General features: G+C 45.1%; 1 protein-coding gene across 1 annotated transcript in view; it reads left to right on the top strand.

Moving 5' to 3' along the window:
• LOC144134930 (cytochrome P450 2H2-like) overlaps nucleotides 1–24,533 on the top strand; it is a 63,098-nt gene that overhangs the window by 15,664 nt on the left and 22,901 nt on the right. The window contains exons 3-5 of the mRNA XM_077667731.1: nucleotides 1,236–1,339; nucleotides 7,224–7,528; nucleotides 21,536–21,651. Of these exons, the coding sequence (XP_077523857.1) occupies nucleotides 1,236–1,339; nucleotides 7,224–7,528; nucleotides 21,536–21,651 (525 nt within the window). The remainder of the gene's footprint in view (nucleotides 1–1,235; nucleotides 1,340–7,223; nucleotides 7,529–21,535; nucleotides 21,652–24,533) is intronic.

The following is a 24,533-nucleotide window of genomic DNA, read 5'->3' as shown; positions in this document are numbered from 1 at the left end:
AAACTGCAGCATTGTAACATCCCAAGAATGTTCGGCCGGTATCACTCGCCTCCTCTTTCACGCCATAATTTCTATAGACAGTTGTTGGAAGAAATCGCATTACTGCAGAGGTAATCTCGGGCGAATTTCTTTTCAATGGACGGATAATTTCTTTAGGGAAATGTTTTCACGCGCACCGGTGATGATGCCGCTTGAGTTTCGTTTTGCGCGACTCTGTGTACGCGCCGAATTGAGGCTCTGGGCTTTCACTGCCATTGGGAGTCTGACCTTCCGACCCTGCGCATTTCATATGATCTGTTGGTCATTAGACTCAGGCACTGGGACAGCCGGTAGAAAGCCTGTAAGATTTTCGCGGCGATGCTCACCGAATGCCACCCAGTAATAAAGGCATTACAGTTTAGCTGTGCTTGCAACAGCGTTCAAATCAGTCATAGAGGTAATGAGTAGCACGAATTAAAAAACTGCGAGCATAAAAACATTGGCGGTGGTTTAGTGTAGTTAAAGCAAGCAGAAGTGCGAAAGCATGTGTTCATTCTTCAAATGGGCGGGCGTCTTAATCTTCGCCTTATGGTGATGACGTGATATCTTTAGTGGGTTAACGTCTATATCTGCAGAATTGATCATTCTATACTGCACATTCATAGAGTGCAGCGACTGCTCATACGCGATGGTCTAATGGTTGGAGAATCCGCCTCGCATGCGGGAACCGCAGGGTACGATCTCCAGGGCCGCCGGCTACCCACCGGTGATACAGTGGGCTCAAGTTTTCTTTTGACTTGGTGCTCGTCTTAGGGTGAATTTCTAGGGAAATGGGTCTTTTAGCAGAAGAAAGCAACTTGTGCAATGGCGCTCTTTGGTCACAGATGCCCTTGCACCACAAAAATCATCATCATCATACCACTGCCAACGTAGCGGTGCAGCGGTGAAGAGATGCGCCACTGCACTGGCAGGTGGCTGTTGCATCACAGCGACCAATGTTGCTCTTCGGAGAAGCCTCTCGCGCAGCTCGCGGGGTGCTCCTCCGAGCATACCCGAGCTTACCTGAGTTACTTCCCGAGCTTACCCGAGCAAGTCGGGTAAACTCGGGCAGTAACTTGGGTTGCTAGGCAATGGCACGCAACCATACGTACGTGGATATGGTGAGCGCACGTAGGATGACAAGGTTCTTGGTCGGTGTTGGTGAGCGTATGAGTGTTTCCGCACTAATAAGCAATGACATGCATGTGATTTTCCAGGGTTGGCGAGACAATCCGGCGATATATGGATGGCTAACAAAACATTTTTCTTGAGAGTGCGACGTGATCTTGGGTTCGGTACGCCTATGGAGAAGCGCATTGAGGTGAGATGTGCATATACTGTGTAGGTTAAAACGTTTTTAAACAGCGATTGAAGTTAACTCGAGAGCTTTGGGAAGGATCGTGCGCACTAGGAAGCTTGAGCGCACAAAACATTCCAAACATTTTCATTCCGTAACGTATTGCGTAAAACTGAGCGAAACCTTTCGCCCTTTTGTTGCTTTCTTCTCGTAATGTGTGACATGTAGTGTGCAGTCTTTCCGGCCACGTTGGCTACCGCAAAACTCGCAACAGATACACGGTCACGTCAGTATAGCTCTCGTCCCATGACACCACGTGACCACATGCGGCTGTTTTTTCTCAGTCGCGAACGCACAGTCACATCACCATTACATTATTGTATGTTCACGGTCTACACTATGAGACCGCCTGATAGGGCACCGTAAAAACTTTGCTGTAGAAGTTGGTAGATTGCATTATCTTGTGCGCATTGCCGAAAGAAAAGAATGAAAATGTTGGCAGGGTGCTTGTGCATCTTAAAACAGCGTCATATTAATGCGGGGTGAAATGCGTAAACGTGGCTGAAATCTGCTGTATCATTTGGTTTCCACTCGGATTTAATAAACGCAAAATAAGAGGCAAATGGGGTGCCATTCTTGTTCCCCTTACAGGTCTATTCAAATTTTCATTGCATTTCAATTCTGGATATATTTGTTCTCTGATTCTATCCTTATTCCAGTCATTAAGCGGAGTCATTCGTAGTCCGGCCTCTCCTTTTTATCCACGAGAAGTAGAGAGCAGGGCTTCCCTCTCTCCACCTGTCATCTGCCAGCCATGTCACGTGGCAGGCGTACGGAAGGAAGGCTATCTAAACACCACCTGTTTCCCACCGACGCCGACCCCATAGAGTTTTCGCCGTCATCGCCCTCCGAATATAGTCGCTTTAAAACGGCCATGCGCTGCACGATGTTGGCACATGTCAGCGAGTCAAAGGTACCCTAAATTAACCCGGAAAACATCACTACGTAATTCTTTAAAGCCCATTGGTTGCTTCAGGACGTTTTGTCTCATATAGCAGTGCGTATATACCATCCAGTAGTTGTGCATACTGAAAACCCACCTCTACCTCTAGGTTACAAACACGGACGACAAATGCGGCATTTAAGACCTAATTCCTGAGAACATTGCCAACTATAGATAGAGCGTTTATTGAAGTTACGTTAAGAGAAACAAAGACATTTCGTGGCTTCTGAAGCAAACCCTACCAAGTATAGATAAGTATATGCGGGTATACAGGCATAGGCTAGGCATACAATAGGTATGAACATAACTATTGGCCTCTTAAGGTAACGGAGTTGACTCCAGGAGAGGGTAAACGTGCAATGAAGGGCAGACAACGCACTGGGCAGGTGAGATCACGATGTTTTGCACAGCTGTTGCAGGGCAAGATTAATTGGTATTCAGCACGTAGTTAGGTTGATTATGTTATTAATGATTATAATAAGTTGTGCTGAACTACTTCTCGATAACAACAGATAAATGGGCCAAAAATAAACAGTAGTTTGTAGTGTAAACTTCATAACGTCGTCGAATCACTTCCACAAAACCACTGAGCGCACATCGAAGTGCTTCCCTAGCTCTTCCATCCTCAAAAGGTGCATTACGGAAAGTCAACTGAACGAGGCTTGAGGTGCATATTGTTGATGTTCCTTATTTTGAAACGTATTGGCGAATAATCAAATTTAAAAACTGGGCTCATATTCTTTGTTTACGGTGTTAAATTTCACTATATAATCTTGCCATAATAATAAAATATACTTGTTAGATAATTTTAGTTAATTATTCGCGTAATTCTTCATCTACTCCAGGTAGAGGCCATCCATTCCGCAGCACTGTTCTTATGGAGTAAGCGTGTGTGACTGACGATACTTTATCCTCAATAGAGCTAGAGTGAGCCCTTTTGTGACTGCTGTGAAAACCGTATTACCGCCCAAAACCCGCAAAAAAAGACAATTAATAATAGCTGCTGAATACAGATGGAATTATTCTCTTTCCTCCGCTTGTAAGCTGTCTTAACACAGCTTTATACATTACACGTACTTCCCTCCGTATAACCTTTTGTACATAAATTAATTGCATAATGCGAAAACACATACTTTTCCGTTCTTCCCCTCCACTCAGCAGCTTAAGGTCAGGTCCGCTATACAAACTCAGCAATATACTTTCGAAAATGATACCTAGTCGTGTGGAAAATTGGGTATGTGGGATGGAAGACTTCAGTTCAAGAGGCGTAGTGGTGCGTCAAGACACCACCGCTGAGTAGGAAAGCACGGCCAATAGCAAGGTTAGTGGCACTTGTTTCTGTGCAGTTAGAGCGCGCCCACTTCATCTAGAATTAAAGATGCCATATTATAAAATGGTCATAAGTTTAAGCTAACTAACTTCAGTGTCGGCGAGGACATTTTCCTCAACGCACGAAATGCGCGAAAGCACCTAGTCGCGTTCCCTAAAGAAAAGACAACAAAATTTGCTCTGAATTTTAAGATACTGAATACTGGCACAAAAACGCTACGTTTTCAATGAAACCATGAAAACAGTCAAGGAAATGGTGACTCGACCCTCACAATAAAATAATTAATCACCTCATCATGAACCGTCTGGAAACCGTACCAAGAAAGCTTCTTTATCTAGTCTCTCGCTCTCCACTATATACACTAAGATTCATACTTTTATTCCTAAGCGTGAACTTATTTCTAGCCTTGTTTCGTTATCAAGCAGCAACCTACTTATACCAACTGAGACTTGGCTGAGAGGTGACAGAACAGAAAACGAAGTACTGACTGCTGTACCAAACTTTCAAGTTTTTCGGAAATACCGTAAACATTCACGAGGAAGGGGCGTACTGATTGCTGTCAGCCAAGATTTACCATACAAGATTCATTCCACCTCGAAATGCTGTGGCTAATCATTCACGCAGCACCTATCACAGTTTTACTCGGCGTTTCTCATTGGCCGCCGCATAGTAGCCAGGATTTTTCCCGTCAGCTTAATAACGTACTAAGTCAACTGCTCATAAGGCATTATAATTCACATGTCTTCTTCTTCGGCGATTTTAATTTTCGGGATATTAACTGGCATAACCAGCCCGGACCTATAGCTAACAATAGAGAAAAAAAGGGAATTCCTAGATTTTAGCATCAACTTCAACCTTACTAAGGTAATTACTAGAACTTACCCATGTAACACAATACTGAGCAAATGTTTTAGATTTCTTATTAACCAATCACCCAAACAGCGTTCAGCCCATTATATACTTACCTGAAATAAGCGATCACAAAGTAATTCACACTAACCTTCTCCTTACGCCATATCGGGACAGCAAATACTATAAAACCATGCATATTTATGACAAATGGAATTATAACGCCATAAATATTGAACTTAATGCGTTTCTTCAAGTCTTCTCGTCACGTTTTCAGTCCTGCAGTGTTCAAGGAAATTGGTTACTGTTCAAAGACAAACTAGAAGGTCTAACCAATAGATTCATCCCCCAAATTAGTTTTCGCTACAATTCACAAAAGCCGTGGTTTACTAAAACACTGAATCGCTTGGAGAACAAAAAGAAGCCCCTTGACCTTTCAGCCAAGTCTCGGGGGACACATAGCGCATGGGTAGATATCACGAAGCTGACAAATCATGTCTCGCTGCTATTTTTAATGCTAAGCGTTCTTTTTTCACTCGGACTTGCCGAATATGCTCACTAGTAACCCGAGAAATTTCTGGAGAGTTATTAATCCGCATAACACGGCAGAAATAACCCTCACAGATGAATCAGACATAGTTTTCACTGATGCTGAGTGCGCTACTATGCTTAACTTTGCCTTTTCATCTGTATTTACGAAAGAAACTAAAATATCGTCATCATTTTCAGCACCGCCCTCAATGATATACCGTGCTACGCCACCAGTTGTCTTCACGTCATCTGGCATTTCGGCCCTAATTGAAACCATGAAACTTTCATCTTCATCCGGTATTGACAATATTAACTCAAGGATTTTGAAAAATAACAAGAATATTTGTGCCCAATTTTAAGGCTTACTTTTTTCACAGTCATTGTTATCAGGTCCACTACCACACGATTGGAAAAGCGGTGAGGTCGTTCCAGTTTTCAAATCGGGTAAAAAAATTCACCGTTTAACGACCATCCCTTTTCCCTTACCAGCGTGCCCTGCAAACTCATGGAACACGTCATCTACTCCAATGTCATGAGCTTCCTCGAATGTCACACCTTTTTTCCTCCTGTGCAGCACGGTTTTTAAAAGGCTTCTCACGCGAAAAATCTGGCGATTTTCGTTCATGATTTGTATGCTTATCTTGACTGTAACCTACAGACCGATGCTATTTATCTGGACTATGCAAAAGAGTTCAAGCAGCCGCGGTGGCTGAGTGGTTATGGCGCTCGGCTGCTGGCCCGAAAGACGCGAATTCGATCCCGGCCGCGGCTGTCGAATTTCGATGGAGGCGAAATTCTAGAGGCCCGTGTACTGTGTGATGTCAGTGCACGTTCATGAACCCCAGGTGCTCGAAATTTCCGGAGCCCTTCGCTACAGCGTCTTTCATAGACTGAGTCACTTTGGATAAACGTATTTAAACCAAACCAAACCAGGGAAAGCGTTCGACAAGGTTCCCCACAAACGCTCACTTCTAAAACTTTCATATATGAAGCTCCCCTCTAATATCTTCAAATAGATAGAAGAATTATATACTAACCGCTCACAGTACGTAACCGTTAACAACCACTACTCCAATCCCACTCCCAGGAAAGTCAGGTATCCCGAAAGGGTCTGCCTTCGGTCCGCTTCTGTTCTTAATTGATATTAACGATTCACAATGTATTTAGTAATATGCACATGTTAGCCGATGATTGTGCAATTTATCGCCAATTTAAAAACGCTTCTGTCTAAACGTCTCTCTAAGACTACCTTAACCGCATTCCGGAATGGTGTGCCAATTGGTTAACGGAACTTACCCCTCATAAATGTAAAATCTTATTCTTCACGCGTCGCCGCAACCCGCTTCATTTCCCATACGCCATAGCTAACGTCCCTGTATACCCGGTTCTAACAAACAAGTACGTAGGCATTACCGTGTGTAGCGACTGCTGCTGGAGCACACACTTTACGACATCATTTCATCTGCTAATAAAACACCTGGATTTTTAAGACGTCGTATCCACCAAGCCCATAAACATGTGTAGTTATTAGCGTACAAATCCCTTGTCAGGCCAAAATTAGAATATGCCCCACCCATTTGGAACCCGCACCGAGCTCACCTTATAAATGCACTCGAGTCCGTCCAAAGCAGAGCCGCTAGACTCATCCATCATCATATTCTTACGGCATCAGTGTGTCAGTGTTGAAAGCTGAAGCCGGCTTATTGCCCTTATCACTTCGTCGCCGCATTTCCAGACTTTGCTTGTTTCATAAATTTTTCCATAGTTCATTTGGTTGCGCACCCTACATCGTCCCTCCAGCCCGCATATATCATCGTACTCGTTATCCTCGTCAAGTTTCCCGACCTCGTGCCTGTACCACCACTTTTGCCGCATCATTTTTTTTCCGGATTGCAGCAAACTGGAACGACCTACCCAACGACATGGCATCCATTATGCGCTCACCCAATTTCGCCAATAATGTTACCAGTCATGTTTCACCGTGTTTACACTTGCTCAGCAAAATATATGTACTCACCCGTTATGTAATACCCCTCGTGGGTCTTTAATGTAATGAAATGAAACGAAATGAAATCTGCCAACGTGTAAATGGGCGCTGTGAACACTGCTGCTACCTACGTCCTAATAAAGTCATCGCGCTGGTATTGACTTATTTCTGACCTTAATTCTTTTCTATTTGCTGCCCTATTCTTCAGGACGTGTTCCATCACCTGTCCGAGCGCATTGACGCAGCAAAGGAAGCTCCACTCTTAGTGCAAGATTACGTCTTGGACAGCTTGGTGAACATCACGGCCTCATTAGTGTATGGCGCAGCTATGATGAGTGACATCAAACTGGGCTATCAGCTGAGCAGCCTGTACAAGAGAGTGCGTCAAGTCCTCCAAAAAGGAATATCATACAAGTTCTGGCCACGCCTGTTACTGAAACTAAGCATGTACTTGCCGTTTACATGGAACTGGGAAATGAAAGCTGCTGTGGACGCGGTAGAAGATTTCACAGAGTAAGAAAATGGCTTTTCTGTGGGTGTGTTCTGCTATGAATTTGATTTATTAAGAAAGTTTACATATTCTGGGCGCAAAAAAATATGAATCCTGGAAATAGACAAATCATTTCTAGTTTTGCACGGCTTCCATCCTATGCCGCAAGGTGCCCAACGAAAAAAAAATCATCGCGAGTTTTGCGAATGATCATTACATCTCAGTGCTTAAAGATGGCCGTTAGAAAGAGTAGGTGTGAGCTCAATAATTATTTTGTAGTTCAGACTTTCCATCTGGGAGGAAGAGACAGATTTGATAACGACCACCTTAGTGCAAAATCTTACGGCCTTTTTCAATTTTTCTAAAAATAATAAGTTCAAAACAACTAAATTCAGATAGGCGGCATTCGCTACCGTCGGCCAACAGCCGGCACTACAGTATTTCCCGCTAAATTTAATCCAAACGCCAGAATATTTATTCTGAGTGACATTCATTTTAATCGAGGTGCCACAGAAATTAATCCAAACGTCAGCGAATTTAATCCTCATGCATTTTCACACTATACCGCTCAAACTTAAAACGCGGTCTACAAATTCCAGACGCGTTATCAATGAGTTGTTCCTGACGAAGCATTAGACACCCAATGAGCAAGCAATATTAATTTGTTTTATTTATAACAAATACGGGCGGGGTATTTATACCACCCACCACATCAACCGAAGTACAGGGTGAGAGCGAAGCATATTGCAGATATGAAGCGGCGGTGTGCTGCAACTGGCATCGTCATGTCACACCTTTATTCTCCTGATAAGATGAGCTAGTCACACTAAGGTTATCACTAAAAGAAACTCCCTGTGATCAGCCGATAGTTCACTCACATGACTTTGCATTATTTGAAACCTGACGTCCCACATTCCCAACGAGTCATGAGAGATATGGAACGAAACGTTATGTCGAATATAATGACGCTAACACTTCAACACACCTTTAGCTAGCACATTTAGTGTGTTCCTACATGGCAATAATAAAGTGCACAAAGATGTGCAATTGTTTCCACCTTATAAAGTCACATGACTTTCAGCAAACGGGAGGCACTTTCGCGACCTGACAACATTGGTATTGGATTTTCCAGGATAATAGGGCTATCCTTTGCATACAGCTATTTCGTTAAGTCCACTCTCCGGTCTCACATGGCTTGTATCATGCATCACATCAAATCGCTATTGCAATGTTATCGCTATCGCTAACTCTAAGCGATTTCGCTGCGCCATTACAAGTTGTGACGTCGGAAGGGGCGACTTTCATCATGACGGGGCGTTATGGCAGCTCTGGAGTGATGGGTATCAAACAAATCGGTTCTCCCTGTGTAATAAGACTGTCGTGATGATGATACGTGTTAGCGAAGTCATCATTCGGCGTCATGTGACTTGCAGTATCATGAATGACGTCACATCACTTTCGCAACCCTATGATGCTGGGTATGAAAAGAATCGGTTTTTCGTGCGGAATAAGGCTGTTAGGTCGAAAACACTTTTGATGCGGCACTGTGAGCTGTGACGTCACATGGGTCGTCTTTAATCATGATGAGAATTTATTGCTACCTTGCAGTGATGGGCATCAAACGGTTTCGTTTTCCCTGTTTAATAGGGCTGTGGTGAAGATGATACATTTTGGTCGAGTCATCATGCGGGGTCACGTGACATAGAGTACCGTGAATCAAGACACGTCACTTTGGCAGCCCTATGAAGTTGAGTGTCATATGAATCGGTTTTTCTAGCGTAATAAGGATCTCGTGAAGATGACACACTTTCCCCGAGTCATCACACGGGGTCATGTGACTTGGAGTATCATGCATCACGACGCCTCACTTTGCCAACCCTATGAAGTTCGGTGTCAAACCAATCGGTTTTGCCAGTGTAATGAGGCTATCGCGAAGGTAATTCATTTTCGCCGAGTCATCATCCGGTGTCGCGTGACTTCCAGTATCATGCATCACGATAAGTCTCTTTGGGAACTCTATGATGTTGTGTATCGAAAGAATCGGTTTTACGTGCGCAATAAGGCTGTCATGAAGATGATTCATTTTCGCCGAGTCGTCATCCATGGTCACGTGACTTGGAGGATTGTGAATCCCGACACGTCACTTTGACAACCCTATTGTGGAGGGTATCAAACCAATAGATTTTCCGAGTGCATTAAGGCTGCCCTGAAGATGATTCATTTTCACTGAGTCATCATCCGTGGTCACGCGACTTGGAGGATCGTGAATCACGACACGTCACTTTGACAACACTATGAAGTTGGGTGTCAAATCAATCGGTTTTCCTCGCGTAATAAGGCTATTGTGAAGATGATGCATTTTCCCCGAGTCATCATCGCGGGTCACGTGACTTGCAGTATCGTGCATCGCGAGAAGTCACTGAAAAATTTATGATGTTGGGTGAAAAAACTAAGCGGTTTTACTAGTGTAATAAGGCTGTCGTGATGATAATACATTTTCGCCGAGTTCAACAGTGGTTACGTGTATAGGAGGATCGTGAATCAGAAGTCACTTTGGCAGCCCTATGAAGTTGGGCATCAAACGAATAGGTTTCCTAGTGCAATAAGGTTGCCATGAAGATTATTCATTTTCGCTGAGTCATCATCCGTGGTCACGCGAATTCGAGTACTACGCTTCACGACATGCCACTTTGGCAACCCTGTGAATTTGGGTTTCAAACGAATAGGTTTTCCTAGTGTAATAAGGCTGTTGTGACGATGATACATTTTCGCGAGTCATCATACGGGGTAACGTGACTTGCAGTATCATGTATCACCAGGGTTCCATCCCCAGTGCCGCCGGGTACCCACCGGTGATACAATGGGTACAAGCTTTCCTCTGGCCTGGTGCTCGGCGAGTGAGGGGTGAAATGCTTGGAAAATGAGTCTTTCATCTCACCTTGACTAATCAAAAATACCTTGTGTTTGTGGCGCTCTTTGGCCATAGACGCCCTTGCGCGATAAAAAATCATAATAATCAGTATCATGCATCACGACAAGTGGCTTTGGCAACCCTATGATCTTGGGCGCTGTGGCTACTGAATAAAAAATGAATGAATCAGCTGTATCAATTTTTCGTGCGGAATAAGACTATTGCTGCGTTTAAACACTTTCGCTTCGGCATTACGAGCTGGAACGTCACATGGAGCGACTTCGATCCTGACGGGACATTATTGCGACTTTGCAGTGGTGGGCATTAGATGATTAGGTTTTCGCAGTCTTCGCCGAGTCTTCATCCGCGGTCACGTGACTTGCAGTATCATGCATCACGATACGTCACTTTGGAAACCCTATATGTTATGTGTGAAAAGAGTCGGGTTTTCGTGCGGAATAAAACTATCGCTGGGCCCAAACACTTTCGCATCGTCTTTACAAGTTGTCAGGTTACATGAAGCAACTTACCCTCATGGGCATATTAGCAACAATAGAAAGATTAGTATAAAATGAATGGTTTTTTTTTTCAGAGTAATAAGGCTTTCGTAGGGACGATGGGTTTTTGCAGATCTGCAGACCGAAGTGACAAGTGGTATCGTGCGCCATAACACGTCACTTTTGCAATCCTAGTATGCTTGTTATGAAAGTAACCTGTTTTCAAAGAGTAAATAAACTGTCGACAGGTCGGCACCACAGTATTTTTGTGGAGGCAACACAAATTTGTTCCACAAATAGGAATTGCCAGTTCGGCGCATAGTGGTTGATTTGAATGACTTACAGACAGAATAATCAATAGTGCTTCGCCGCGAAATCAGCGTCAGTGTGAAGTATTAGCCTTTGAGGGATTTACAGGAGTTCCATAGCTTTTTGGTAACCTTGTTTATATTTATACGCATGTGAATTTGATGACTGAACATGCGCTCCGAAACTGGACAAGTTTATTCGTGGGAGACGAGGCAGGACTGGTTCGTTAGCCGAGAGAGCCCAATTACTTATATGCGAAGAGTAATTTAATTGCAGTTCATAGTGAACGTGTGTGGGTCGCCTTCCGTTGCGAGTTCCATGCCACATGTCGTCAATATTCAGCGCGGGAGAAACGAAGGAGAAGTTGTGCCTGTTGTAAGCGGCGCACTCGGAAGGAGTAATTTGCTGCAAGGATCCTTCCGCAGCACTGGCCAGCATTGCGCGCCTATGGGCTTTCTTTGTGAGATTCGATGGGGTTGTCGTCAAATTGTGTTCATGCTCACGCAGGAAGCCTTTTACCGAGGATATCAATTTTGAAAAAAATTCTTTTGTGTGATTGCAAAACGGGCTGTACGGAGGAAGCCGCCTCACAGAGTGGTTTTCCACAGCGATGATTGCAATTTCGACGCGGCTGTGCGCTGGCGCTTCGTCGAATATGAACACTGCCGGTGTATCGGGGTCCTGTTTGTGTACATTTCGCAAAGCCTCAGCAAGAAATTAGTTTAATGTTGCCCAGTGAACTTTGTCCACTATGCTGTAGTGGAGCAGTCCTTCTGAAGACATGCAAACCAAGATATTCAGGTTTGCGCCTTTCGTGCTTGGCACGATTCGCACCGCTGGCACGCCGCGCTAGGCTCTCGCGAAGCTTCGCGAACACCAAACGTTGTAGTTCATTTCATCCATATAGTAGTGGGCCAGGGCGGTTCCTTAGTTTTGCAGCCATTGCGCGTAATTTCTGCGGTCGCGCTTCACGTCAACGCGGTTTCTTTCAACTGGCCTTGGCATTGCAAGTTTCAGTGTGTAGCCGTACCAGTCCAGAAAGTGATCAACAGTGGACTTGTTGACCTGAATCACCGGGAACCTCTCAATTAGGGCGCTTCTAATCTCATCCAGTGTCGAAGCATGATTGCTGTCAACAATGTCGCACAAAGCTCTCTTGACAGTCTGGCCGAAATTTTCGGCTGAGCCACCGCGTCTCTTTGCCTCTTCTCTATCAGTCGCTGCAATCGACCAAACAGTTTTTACACCAAGTGCGGCAGCTACCTGGTTGAGGTCGCCACCGCTCCTCGACACTTCGACGATCCTTGCCCGGTCTGCTGTGGCCACCGGCCGGTAGTTTTTCTTCTGCTCGCCAGGCAGTTTTCTTGGTCGTCCTCGTTTCTTGTGGAGTGTGCTTTCTGGACCGTCGTGCGAACAGTTGGCTTGAAGTTTCACAAGAACACCGCAACAACGGACAGTACAAATTGTGCTGCCAGTGGCACTTCTGTACGTCTGCTTACCCGGGCATGCGAGAGCATCCGTACACTTCTGCTTTAAAAGGTCAACACTACGGATGGGGATGATGAGGAAAGATTACAAAGTTTTCATTTTTGCTAAGTTTAACAGTTAAATTTTTAGTATTGCCTCGTTTTGATGACACATCTCGCTTTTACTGAATAAGCAGAAATCAGTAGCCACTCTCATAGGTCGTCTGCGAGTGAGCAGAAAGGAACCAAGTGAAATCAAGCGGTGACGCTTGTCGTCTGCTTCTCGCCAGTGCTGTGGCATGTTGCAAGTTGCGCGTCCGCGCCATAAGTGTCGCCACGGTCGGAACGATTGCAGCGATCCTGGTATCTGGCAGCAAACGCGGCTGGAGTCAATGACACAACGCGTCTGCGCCGCCAGTGCCGCCGCGGGCAACGCTGCAGCGCAGTGGCAGCAGACGACAGCGACCGGCGCAAGCATAGCGAGCAAAGTTTTGAGCAATTTATGTTTTTACCGCCAACTCCCAGGCACCGCCACCGTCGCATTTCAAAATCGTCCCCATTGGCTCTACGGGAATGTCACACCCTTGTTCTCGCTTCGCACAGCGGCGCCACGGGCCCGGCCCAAAAGCACTTCGCGGCGCTTGGTTGCGCTTCAAGTTCATTAACGTGTTTGGGCATTCTGCTTGCGCACCGTCATCAGGAAAGCCTGGAAGAGTGGAGCGGTCAGATTCTATGGTGGCGTTAACTTAATGTGAACGTATATTTCGAGCATTGCGACATCGCCTTGATGGCTTTGGCAACAGGAGTGAAGAATATCTACGAATATTCCCCCCTCCTACTTCTTGGTGCCTCGGCAGGGTAATTTTTTATTTCTTCTTACTTGCATTTAATTGCGAAGGCTAAGTACTGCGCCACTGTGCTCTAGCACTGTGCTAATCTTGGTGGATAATTGAAAAAAAAGTGAAAAAGGGAAGAAAAGGCGTTGTAGGCCGAGACATTGACACTGTCAGTAACGCTGCGCACGCGCAGAGAGAAGAGAGGGCGCGATCAAGTTGTAAAAGCCGCTCGTGTTTTGTATGGAGGCAATATTAGTGCCGTCTCCTAACCACTTCAGGTTGATTTCCCTTGGTTCCTTTCTGCTCACTCGCAGACGACCTATGAGAGTAGCTACTGATTACTGCTTATTCAGTAAAAGCGAGATGTGTCATCAAAACGAGGCAAAACTTAAAATTTAACTATTAAACTTAGCAAAAAGAAAACTTTGTAATCTTTCCTCTTCATTCCCATCCATAGTGTTGACCTTTTAAAGCAGAAGTGTACGGATTCTCTCGCGTGTCCGGGTAAGCAGACGTACAGAATTGTCACTGGCAGCACAATTTGTACTGTCCGTTGTTGCGGTCTTCTTGTGAAACTTCAAGCCAACTGTTCGCACGACGGTCCAGAAAGCACACTCCACAATCGACTGAGATGGAGAGCGTCAAGAAACGAGGACGACCTAGAAAACTGCCTGGCGAGCAGAAGAACTACCGGCCGGTGGCCGTAACAGACCGGGCTAGGATCGTCGATATATCGAGGCGTGGTGGCGATCTCAACCAGCTCGCTGCCGCACTTGGTATAAAGTCTTCTCGGTTGATTGCACCGACTGATAGAGAAGAGGCAAAGAGACGCGGTGGATCAACCCAAAAGTTCGGCCAGACTGTCAAGAGAGCTTTGTGCGACATTGTTGACAGCAATTATGCTTCGACACTGGGTGAGATTAGAAAAGCCTTAATTGAGAGGCTCCCGGAGATTCAGATCAGCATGTCCACTGTTGATCACCTTCTCGACGGGCACGGTTCCAGACTGAAACTTGCAACGCAAAGGCCAGTTGAAAGAAACAGCCTTGACGTGAAGCGCGACCGCAGAAATTACGCGCAATGGCTGCAAAACTAAGGAACCGCCCTGGCCCACTACTATATAGAAGAAACGAACTACAATGTTTGGTGTTAACGAAGCTTTGCGAGAGCCCAGTGCGGCGTGCCAGCTTTGCGACTCGTGCCAAGCACGAAAGGCGCAAACCTAAAAATCTTGGTTTGCATGTCTTCAAGAGGACTGCTCCACTACAGCACAGTGAACAAAGTTCACTGGGCCACATTCAACGACTTACGCGCGAGCGCACAGCCGCGCCGAAAGTGCTATCCTCGCTGCGGAAAAGCACTCTGTGAGGCGGGTTCCTCCATGCAGACCATTTTTCAATCACAGGGAAGAATTTTGACAAAATTCAAATCATCCGTAAAAGGCTTCCTGCGTGAGCATGGACACGATTTGCTGACAACCCCAGCCAATCTCACAAAGAAAGCCCATAGGCGCGCAGTGCTAGCCAGTGCCACGGAAGGATCCTTGCAGCAAATTACTCCTTCCGAGTGCGCCGCATACGACAGGCACAACTTCTCCTTCATATCTCCCGCGCTGAATTGTGATGAAATGTGACATGGAACTCGCAATGCAAGGCGACCCACACACGTCCACTATAAACTGCATTTAAATCACTCTTCGCATGTAAGTAATTTGACTCTCTCGGCTAACGAACCAGTCCTGCCTCGTCTGCTACGAATAAATTTCTCGAGTTTCGGAGCGCATGCTCAGTCATTAAATTCACATGCATGTGAATATATACAAGGTTTACAAAAAAGCTATTGAACTACTGTAAATCCCTGAAAGGCTAATACTTAACACTGACGGTGATTTGGCGGCCAAGTATTCTTGATTATTCTGTTTGTAAGTCATTCAAATCAACCACTCTGCGCCGAACCGGCAATACCTATTGTGGAACAAATTTGTGTTGCCTCCACAAAAATACTATGATGTAGACCTGTCGACAGTTTATTTACTCTCAGAAAAGAGATTACTTTCATAACAAGCATATTAGGATTGCAGAAGTGGCGTGTTATTGCGCACGGTACTACATGTCAGTTGGGTCTGCTAGTCTGAAAAAACGCATCGTTCCTATGAAAGTCTTATTACTCTGAAAAAAAAAAAAACGATTCATTTCATACCAATCTCTCTATTGTCGCCGATATGGCAATCATGATAAGTTGATTCATGTCACGTGACAACTCGTAAAGACGATGCGAAAGTGCTTGGGCCCAGCGATAGCGATAGCTATACGAAAATCCGAATCTTTTTACACTTAGTAAAACACGTTGCGGGGCTAGTTGGTTATGCATATTCTTTCGTTAAAATTTAAGCAGCGCTAACTTTTAGGACGAATACACAGAAGACATGACAGGACGGGCGCTGACTCCAACTATGTTTATTGAACACGTTTTTTTGTAGAACATATAAGACAAAACGAACCGTGAGCGCATGCGCATCTGCGACAGACCACAAAAAGAAAAGGCCAAGATGACAACGATGACAGCTAAGGTAGATTAATGAGGGAGGCAGCGCCCGTCCTGTCATGTCGTCTGTGTATTCGTCCTAAAAGTTAGCGCTGCTTAAATTTTAACGAAACAATTTACACTTAACATATAGGGTTGCCAAATTGACGCATCGTGATGCATGGTACTGCAAGCCACGTGACCCTGGATGAAGACTCGGCGAAAATGTATAATCTTCACGACAACCGTATAAGACTGGGAAAACCGAATGTTCTAATGCCCACCAGTTAAAGGTCGCAATAACGCCTCGTCAGGATGAACGTCGCCCCGTGTGACGTCCAAGCTCGTAACGCCGAAGCGAGTGTCTATACGTAGCAATAGCCTTATTCCGCACGAAAAACCGATTCTATTTATTCATTCCTTTCATTTCATTTATTCAGTACCCACTGCGCCCATCACCATAGGGTTGCCAAAGAGACTTGTCCAGACGCATGATACTGATGATTATGAATTTTTATCGCGCAAGGGCGTCTATGGCCAGAGAGCCCCATAACACAATGTATCTTTGATTACTCAACGTGGGATCAAAGATCCATTTTCCAAGCAAATCACCCCTTACTAGCCGAGCACCAGGCCAGGGGACACCTTGTACCCGTTGTATCACCGATGGGCCCCCAGCGGTACTGGGGATGGAATCCTGGCGATACATGATACTGCAAGTCACGTGATCCCGGATGCTGACTCGCAAAAATGTATCATCTTCAGGACAGCCTTATTAAACTAGAAAAACCCATTCGTTTGAAACCCAACTTCACAGGGTTGCCAAAGTGACGTGTCGTGATTCACGATACTCCAATTCACATGACCCCGCATGATCACACGGGTGAAAATGTATTGCCTTCAATACAAACTTATTCCGCGCGTAAAACCGATTTTTCGATACCCAACTTCATAGGGTTGCCAAAGTGACGTGTCCTGAAGCGTGGTACTGCAAGTCACGTGACCACGGATGATGACTCGGCGAAAATGTATCATCTTCCCGACAGCCTTATTACGCTAGGAAAACCGGCTGATTTGACACCCACCTCCATAGGGTTGTCAAAGTGACGTGTCGTCATTCACGACCCTCCAAGTCACGTGACAATGGATGATGACTCTGGGAAAATGTATCATCTTCACGAGAGGCTTTTTACGCTAGAAAAACTGATTCGTTTGTTACTCAACTTCTTAGGGTTGCCAAAGTGACGTGCCGGGATTCAGGATACATGTCACGTGACCGCGCATGATGACTCGGTGAAAATGTATTATATTCACGACAGCCTTATTAAACTGGGAAAACCGAATCGTTTGCTGCCCATCACTGTAAGGTAGCAAAAAAGTCTGCTCATAATTAAAGTCGATTCATGTGACGTCACAGCTCACAGTGCCGCATCAAAGGTGTTTTTGACCTAACGACATCCTTATTTCGTACGAAAAACCGATTTGTTTCAAACCCAACGTCACAGGGTTGCGAAATTGATGTGCCGTCATTCATGATACTGCAAGTCAGATGACGCCGAATGGTGACTTCGCTAACACGTATCATCATCACGACAGCCTTATTACTCAGAGAAAACCGATTGGTTTGATACCGATCAGTGAAGGGTTGCCATAACGTCCTGTCCTGATGAAAGTCGCTCCTTGCGACTTCAAAACTTGTAATGACGCAGCGAAAGCGTTTAGAGTTAGCGATAGCGAAGATATTGCAATAGCGACGTGATGTGATGCATGATACTGCAAGTGGCGTAAGACCGGATAGTGGACTCAAAGAAATAGCTGTATGCTAAGGATAGCCCTATCGTCCTGGGAAATTCGCTAAAAATGTTGTTGGGTCGCGAAAGTGCATCTCTTTTGCTGAAAGTCACGTGATTTTTTAAGGCGGAAAGAATTGCACATCTTTGTGCAGTTTATTACTGCCATGTAGGAACACTCTAAATATGCTATCTAAAGGTGTGTCGAAGTGATAGCGTCATTAAATTCGACCGTTTCGTTCCATACCCCTCATGACTTTGGCTGAAAATGTGGGACGTCAGGTTGCAAGTGATGCGAAGTCATGTGAGTGAACTCTCGGCTGATCACAGGTAGTTTATCTTAGTCATCACCTTAGTGTGAGTCGCTCATCGTATCAGGAGAATACGGGTGTGACATGATGATGCGAGTTGCAGGACACCGCCGATGCATATCTGCAACATATGCTTCGCTCTCACCCTGTACTTCGGTTGATGTGGTGGGTGGTATAAATACACAGCCCGTATTTGTTGTGAATAAAAAATGTTGTTTTTATTACTTGATCATTGGGTGTCTAATGCTTCGTCAGTATCAACTCATCGATAACGCGTCTGGGATTTGTGGACCGCGCTTTAAGATTGAGCGGTGTAGTGCTTAGAAGGCATGAGGATTAAATTCGTTGGCGTTTGGATTAAATGCTTTGGCGCTTAGGTTAATTTCTGTTGCACTCAGATTAAATATTCTGACACTCAGATAAAATATTCTGGCGTTTGGATTAAACTGAGCGGGAAATACTGTAATTGCTGGTGTCAAGGAAAGCTGAGCGTCCATATGATGTAGGGTTTATAATGCCCGAGCAGCGTTCAAAATTAAGAGAACTGCGATGATTGGTGTAGTGTCAATCAGATAAACAAAGAGCACCAAATATCTTCCGCTGAGTTCCACTGGCTTTGGTATTCGCTGCCGATTCCATGTTCGCGGCGCCGGCCTCAGTGGCTGCACCTCCATGGAGGCGAAAAGCAAAAGCACCCGTTTGCTGTGCGGTGTTAACGCAAAATAAGGCACCTAAGGCGAAATGGACTCCTTTCAACACGGCATCTCTTATAACCAATGTTCAACCTCTGGGTATTAAACTCTGTAAACCATGATATCATTCAATCTTTCTCGATCGAGCTTTTAGTTTCCCCAAGCAGCAACGATACGTAGACAATTACCGTATACACAAAAACGCGAAATTGCGCCAAGAGTCATCGTGTCACCAAACAACAGCCCGTAGTGCTGCCTCATTTAACCAAACGTTCATGCGGGAACGTAACAAGAAAGACACTTGTAGAGTTCTCCCTTGCCGAGCACGATGCTTGTGCAGGCGGTCGTCACATGGTATGTTACCACAACACAGGCTACCGGTGTTCAACCAGCATGTGGTTCATAGCAACTACGCTGTAAGTCTTAGAGACAGACGTATTTTACATAGTTTAACAATGCACACAACAATTTATTGTATTCCTGTAGATGCTCGCTGAGGCAATGCCGGCCACTATGGACGGTATTGTATTGTCTGGTGGTCTTTTTGCGTTTCCGCAATAATAGGTCTACGTCTGTGAGGTTACCGTCACATGTCAGAAGGTCGGGCCTATAAAGAGCAGTTTTGAAACCAGTTTGAATACTGTGTGGTTTTTCGTTTGAGCACATGTAGTTTCTGCTTATAGATTGTGCTTGACGAAACTATATGGTTGTGAGTCTAGTGCTCGCGCCGCTTCTTTATTTCGTCACCCGCGCCTCTATTGGTGTGAATATTTCCAATAAACAGTCGCATGCTATTCTTTCCTGGTACATTTTGTAGGCAGGATAGGAGCAATTTTGGTAAGAAAGTGATATTTTACCCTTTCGAGCCTGTGCTTTCGTAAATCATGAGCATAAAATATACATACGTCACAGGGAAGCTCTCACTTGACTACAACAGACATATAAGTCATATACATCTTCTTGTCAGCGTTGGCTAAAGTTCTTTCGCAGCGAACTCTCAAGACTGCGTGAAGCGGGTTTGTTTTTTATTTATTAAACTGTTTTTTTAGCGCAAATGTCTAAAACATATCTCATAGCATATTAGAGAATTCGTTATTTATAATCTCTCCCACAAAGCGCTGAAGACACACTGGTAACTTATAGTGTCCTATGGCTGCGATTAAAGGGCCGGCTGACAATCAGCCCGAACGATTTATTCGACAAAGATGAGCTCACAGAATCGAAAATAACTCGGCGGCGACAGCATGAAGGGTGCTCGTTGCACGGCAGGTTAGGAATAACGGCAACTCCCGACAGCGCTCATTTTAAAGCAGAAAAATAGCTTTTAAAGCTTGAAAAAAAAATCCGAAATATTCTAAACATCGGAAATATTACACATCATTGTCACTGGCCAAGAGCACTCTTGTCGTGTCTGGTGTAGCAGATGCAGGGATATTAAAAAAAGATAGTTCAATGCAATATCGATAAAAAACTTTGTTTTGAAAGAGAGAAGAATAGATGTACTACTTTGAGAAGCCATCAGGACGAGTAATTCAAGAATTTTCTTAGGCCCCCATTTCATGGGATATTGGTTGCGAGGTCGCTTGTTCCCCGCAGAGCTGAATATATCCCAAGAAAGGCGACTGTACTTGTGTAATGAAGAACATTTTTTTCACTAAGCATCTTAACACTGATATGAATTGCAGTGGCAGCATCTGTTTTGATCCTCTGAAGCTCGAACTGACACGTGCGCAGCTTTCCTTCTTGAATGTGATGTTTCAAAATGCCCGTATACTTAATAGTAGTAGCAATGCCTATGCGCACTACATTATATAATTGGCAGTACCTGTTGGTTTCTAATGAGCAAGACAGCTGCTTTTTGTCCCATTGCGGCGCTACAAACCGAGATCGATGTACAGCTTCAAGGTTGACAGACTATAATGAACACCAAAGCAGATAACTACTTCAGTGTTGCCTGTCGAACAGTGACAGTGAATTTCCGCGGTAACCTCTGTTAGCCTTCTAAGCTTGATATATCCTTCATTAATTAAAAAGGGGAAATGTCCTGATGAAACTTCGTGCATTTACTCCTTTGATTTTGTGACCAAAAGCCGTTCGAAACACTGGAATAATTCCTTATATATTATCAAATGACACCTTGCAGATTTCTGGCACACATGCCCTAGGTAAAATTCTCTTTTAAGGCGAGCCGGCGCGGTGGCTGAGTGGTTACGGCGCTCGGCTGCCGGCCCGAAAGACGCGGGTTCGATCCCGGCCGCGGCGGTCGAATTTCGATGGAGGCGAAATTCAAGAGGCCCGTGTACTGTGCGATGTCAGTGCACGTTAAAGAACCCCAGGTGGTCGAAATTTCCGGAGCCCTTCACTACGGCGTCTCTCATAGCCTGAGTCGCTTTAGGACGTTAAACCCCCCTAAACCAAACCAATCTTTTAAGGCGAATATAGGTGTAAGCATTCCCCAACAGGGAACAAAGAACAGTGCTCTCACTGAATCATTTTTAATGAGTGTGAATTGCGCCCCCCAATAAATCAGTTATAAAAAAAATTTCAGTCATGCTACAGTGCCTTGTGGCAGGTTAAAGCCTTTTTTCAATGTCATGAGCAATTTTGCATCTATTTAATTGTACCACAACATCAGGCGCAGGGATCATTTACGCATTTGCCTTAATCCCTTTTGAGTACAAATGTTTATTCGCAGCAAACAGATCAAGAAGTACCTGGCGGCCACACCTGAAAAGCCGGACCGTGATTTTATCCGAACTTATTTGCAGAAGATCGAGGAATCAAACGGCGATCTGAACACGGCGTTTGAATGTAAGCTTTCTTATGTTTGTTTGGGGCTTACAACTTTATTGAATTGCTACAAATGTTCGCGTTGAAAACGTACAGGAGAGATTAGTCCTACAATGGACTTTTCCTTAAGACCAATGCCCCCTAAAAACTTCAGTTTTGATCATGACACTAATCGCCCCTCAGTTCGGGACTCCTCAGGATACGATGTGTCATACGTCGTCCATGGGATTGCTCAGTGTCCTCAGGTGTTCCAGGAGTGTCTCACACTCTACAAAAAAACGACGGCACGCTGAAAAGAAATCGTCCGCACCACCCACAACATCACAGTGTACGCACATAGGTGAGGTGGCGCGACGACTCTTGCGCAGCCATACTTAGGTACATGCAGAGTTTGGGCCCTGTCGGAGCAAAAGAGTGGCTCTGTCGCCAGACAAACCTCGCGTAACGCAAGGGAGGCGCAAAGGTGGTTGAAGTGCAGAGAAGTGTTGTACCACTAGCTGTGTAGCGAAGTTCTCGTCCTTTGGCACAGCCACTGAAGGTGAATTAGAACGGGTGTCATGAGCAAGAAGGCATGCCGCCGTGTTACCAGTGACTCCAACCTGAGATAGTAGTCACTGGAAGCAAACTGTAAATCATTTCAACTGTAGTTTCCTCAGCCAAGTGAGAGCTCTCAGGCTAAATTTATCCCCTGGAGTCTTATGTTTGCTAGTATACGGATGCAGCGGGTTAGATCACAACCGTTAGACGGTAGCACAAAGGGCCACCCTGGGATCGTGTAAGCGTACTCTCTACATTTTGGCAGATGCCCAAAAGATGCACCCTTCGGAAAGTACTCCGCCACTCTTTGAGTCCGAAAACAACCTTTTCTTGAACATCCACCCGTAAGAGCACCACATGGCCAGTTTCAGTCATCCGGTGGGCACGGATGCCGCCCTGCTCGCTGAAATCGCCCAGAGAAGCTAGAAGTCCTGAAATGCAGTATTTATGTCTGGGGGCTGTCAATACCTTCATTTACTGTATTTAATACCTATTCCTCTTGACAGATCTACAAACCAACTCTCTTACTGATAGGTTTACGCGATTCTGGATTAAGCCAATTCCAGAAAATATGCATCCTTTGTCATCTAATTTACATCTCTCGTGCACTTCCAGACTGGCCTACTAAAATTTAAAAATGACCGACAGGGCGGTTACCACTGTGTAAGGCGAGATTCAGCGACAGCTTTTGAGGTATTTTTACTTCGTGATATGCTGAGTTAAAGTTAAACGGCAGTTTTTTAAGTTATCCGCACAGACTAGTTATTCGACCAGCGCTCGCCTCCAGCCTTCTGCTCCAGGCTTGCAATGTCATTCCCTCTGAGCATCTCCATGGGAGGCACGTTGCGCAGCAGCCGCAATATCCGGAGTCTGCAACACTGCCTCGCTTTCACTACACTCACCAACCTCCATCCACGGTTAGCCGGTCCTCAAATGGTACTCCTACAGCCACCCGTTGAGCATTCTTAAGGTCTCCCCACTCTATTCTTCCGTGATTACCGCCTGAAGGGCGACTGTTGTGGCACCTACCTCAGGTTGGGTATTCCGCGCAGTCGCCATACATTCCTCAGTCCGCGAAAACTGCGCTACGGTTGGGCACTCTTACGCTTTCGCCATACCTTCACCTTAAACGGTGATTACCCTCCGGTTACGCTTTCCTCCACTCTAGTTATACCGCCTTCCTCCCAGGATAAACATCCCCGAGTGGTTCTCGTGCGAAGTACCAAGCGGTTACCTGCAACACCGCAACTACTACACCCGGTTCTACAAAATGAAACCCAGCTTACGAGCCTTTAAGAGTTGTCCCTGTACAGTGCCGCTACTGTAATGCAACCCCATTAGAGCGTTTAACCAGCTTTGCTTTTCGTGCTTTTGTGATATCAGCTTTTGTTGATTGCAGTCAAATTAGCATACTCTACCCAAACATCTGCTGAGCGCCATGGGATGCCTCCTGTCTGCCGGTGACCTAGTTTGTCATATTACGGTATGTAGCAGTGGAATTGCGGTTAAATATCTTCACTTGATGTCCAGCAGCACATCACGTGACATTAATTTCATAGCCAAACGATCGCACGTGACGCCGCGTGGCCGTGCATGCGATGTTGATGTCAAGGTCGCTTTATTTGACATAAGCACTGCATCTGTTACGCCAACAGTGCCCTTTACGTTATAAGTGACCAGCTAAGAACTTCATTGTAAAAGCTCTAGATCCTCTACTCACTACCAAAGGCACACAAAAAATATTCGTAACTAGAGAGGCACAGCATTTATTCGAGCATGCGTAGTTTTTTTCCTTAATTCATGATCAACAATCTCTGCGGTTGACTATTACGCGATCGTGGCCAGGGCGCAGCTTTAACCAGGCTACAAACGCAGAACAGGCAGGAAGAGGCCTTCAACGTATGGTACTGCAGAAATCCTGATCTTCTGACCAGCTTCGAGGATTCATGTTGTACGAAAGCTAGTGCCACCGCAGCTACACACATTTCAAGCGGCTCTTGTGCTCTGAATAATCAGCACGAAGATTTTCAGATAAGGTTGGCACGGCTACTGGAATGGGCTATTCACCAAGAAATACCCTTGACTATCAAAAATGGTTGACATTTAAAAGAATTGAGGCCATTGCCCATGGGCGGCTGAAGTGTTTATAAGTATAGACATTTTTCCTTTTCACTGACTATATGCAGGATTGTTTCAATACTTACATTATTCTGCTCCGCGTTTGAAAGAAGCAGTTCGCAACAAAGCAGGTACTCGGCTATTCTCAGCAGAGACCATTCACCATTACGGAATTCTACTAGTGTGATAATTAGAAGCGCCCATCATGGCTTAGTTTGCGGGAGGATTTGCTTATTTTGCCACTAACA

Source organism: Amblyomma americanum, chromosome 5, assembly GCF_052857255.1.
Source record: "Amblyomma americanum isolate KBUSLIRL-KWMA chromosome 5, ASM5285725v1, whole genome shotgun sequence".
Classification (NCBI taxonomy): domain Eukaryota; kingdom Metazoa; phylum Arthropoda; class Arachnida; order Ixodida; family Ixodidae; genus Amblyomma; species Amblyomma americanum.
This window is presented reverse-complemented; position numbering and strand designations above follow the sequence as displayed.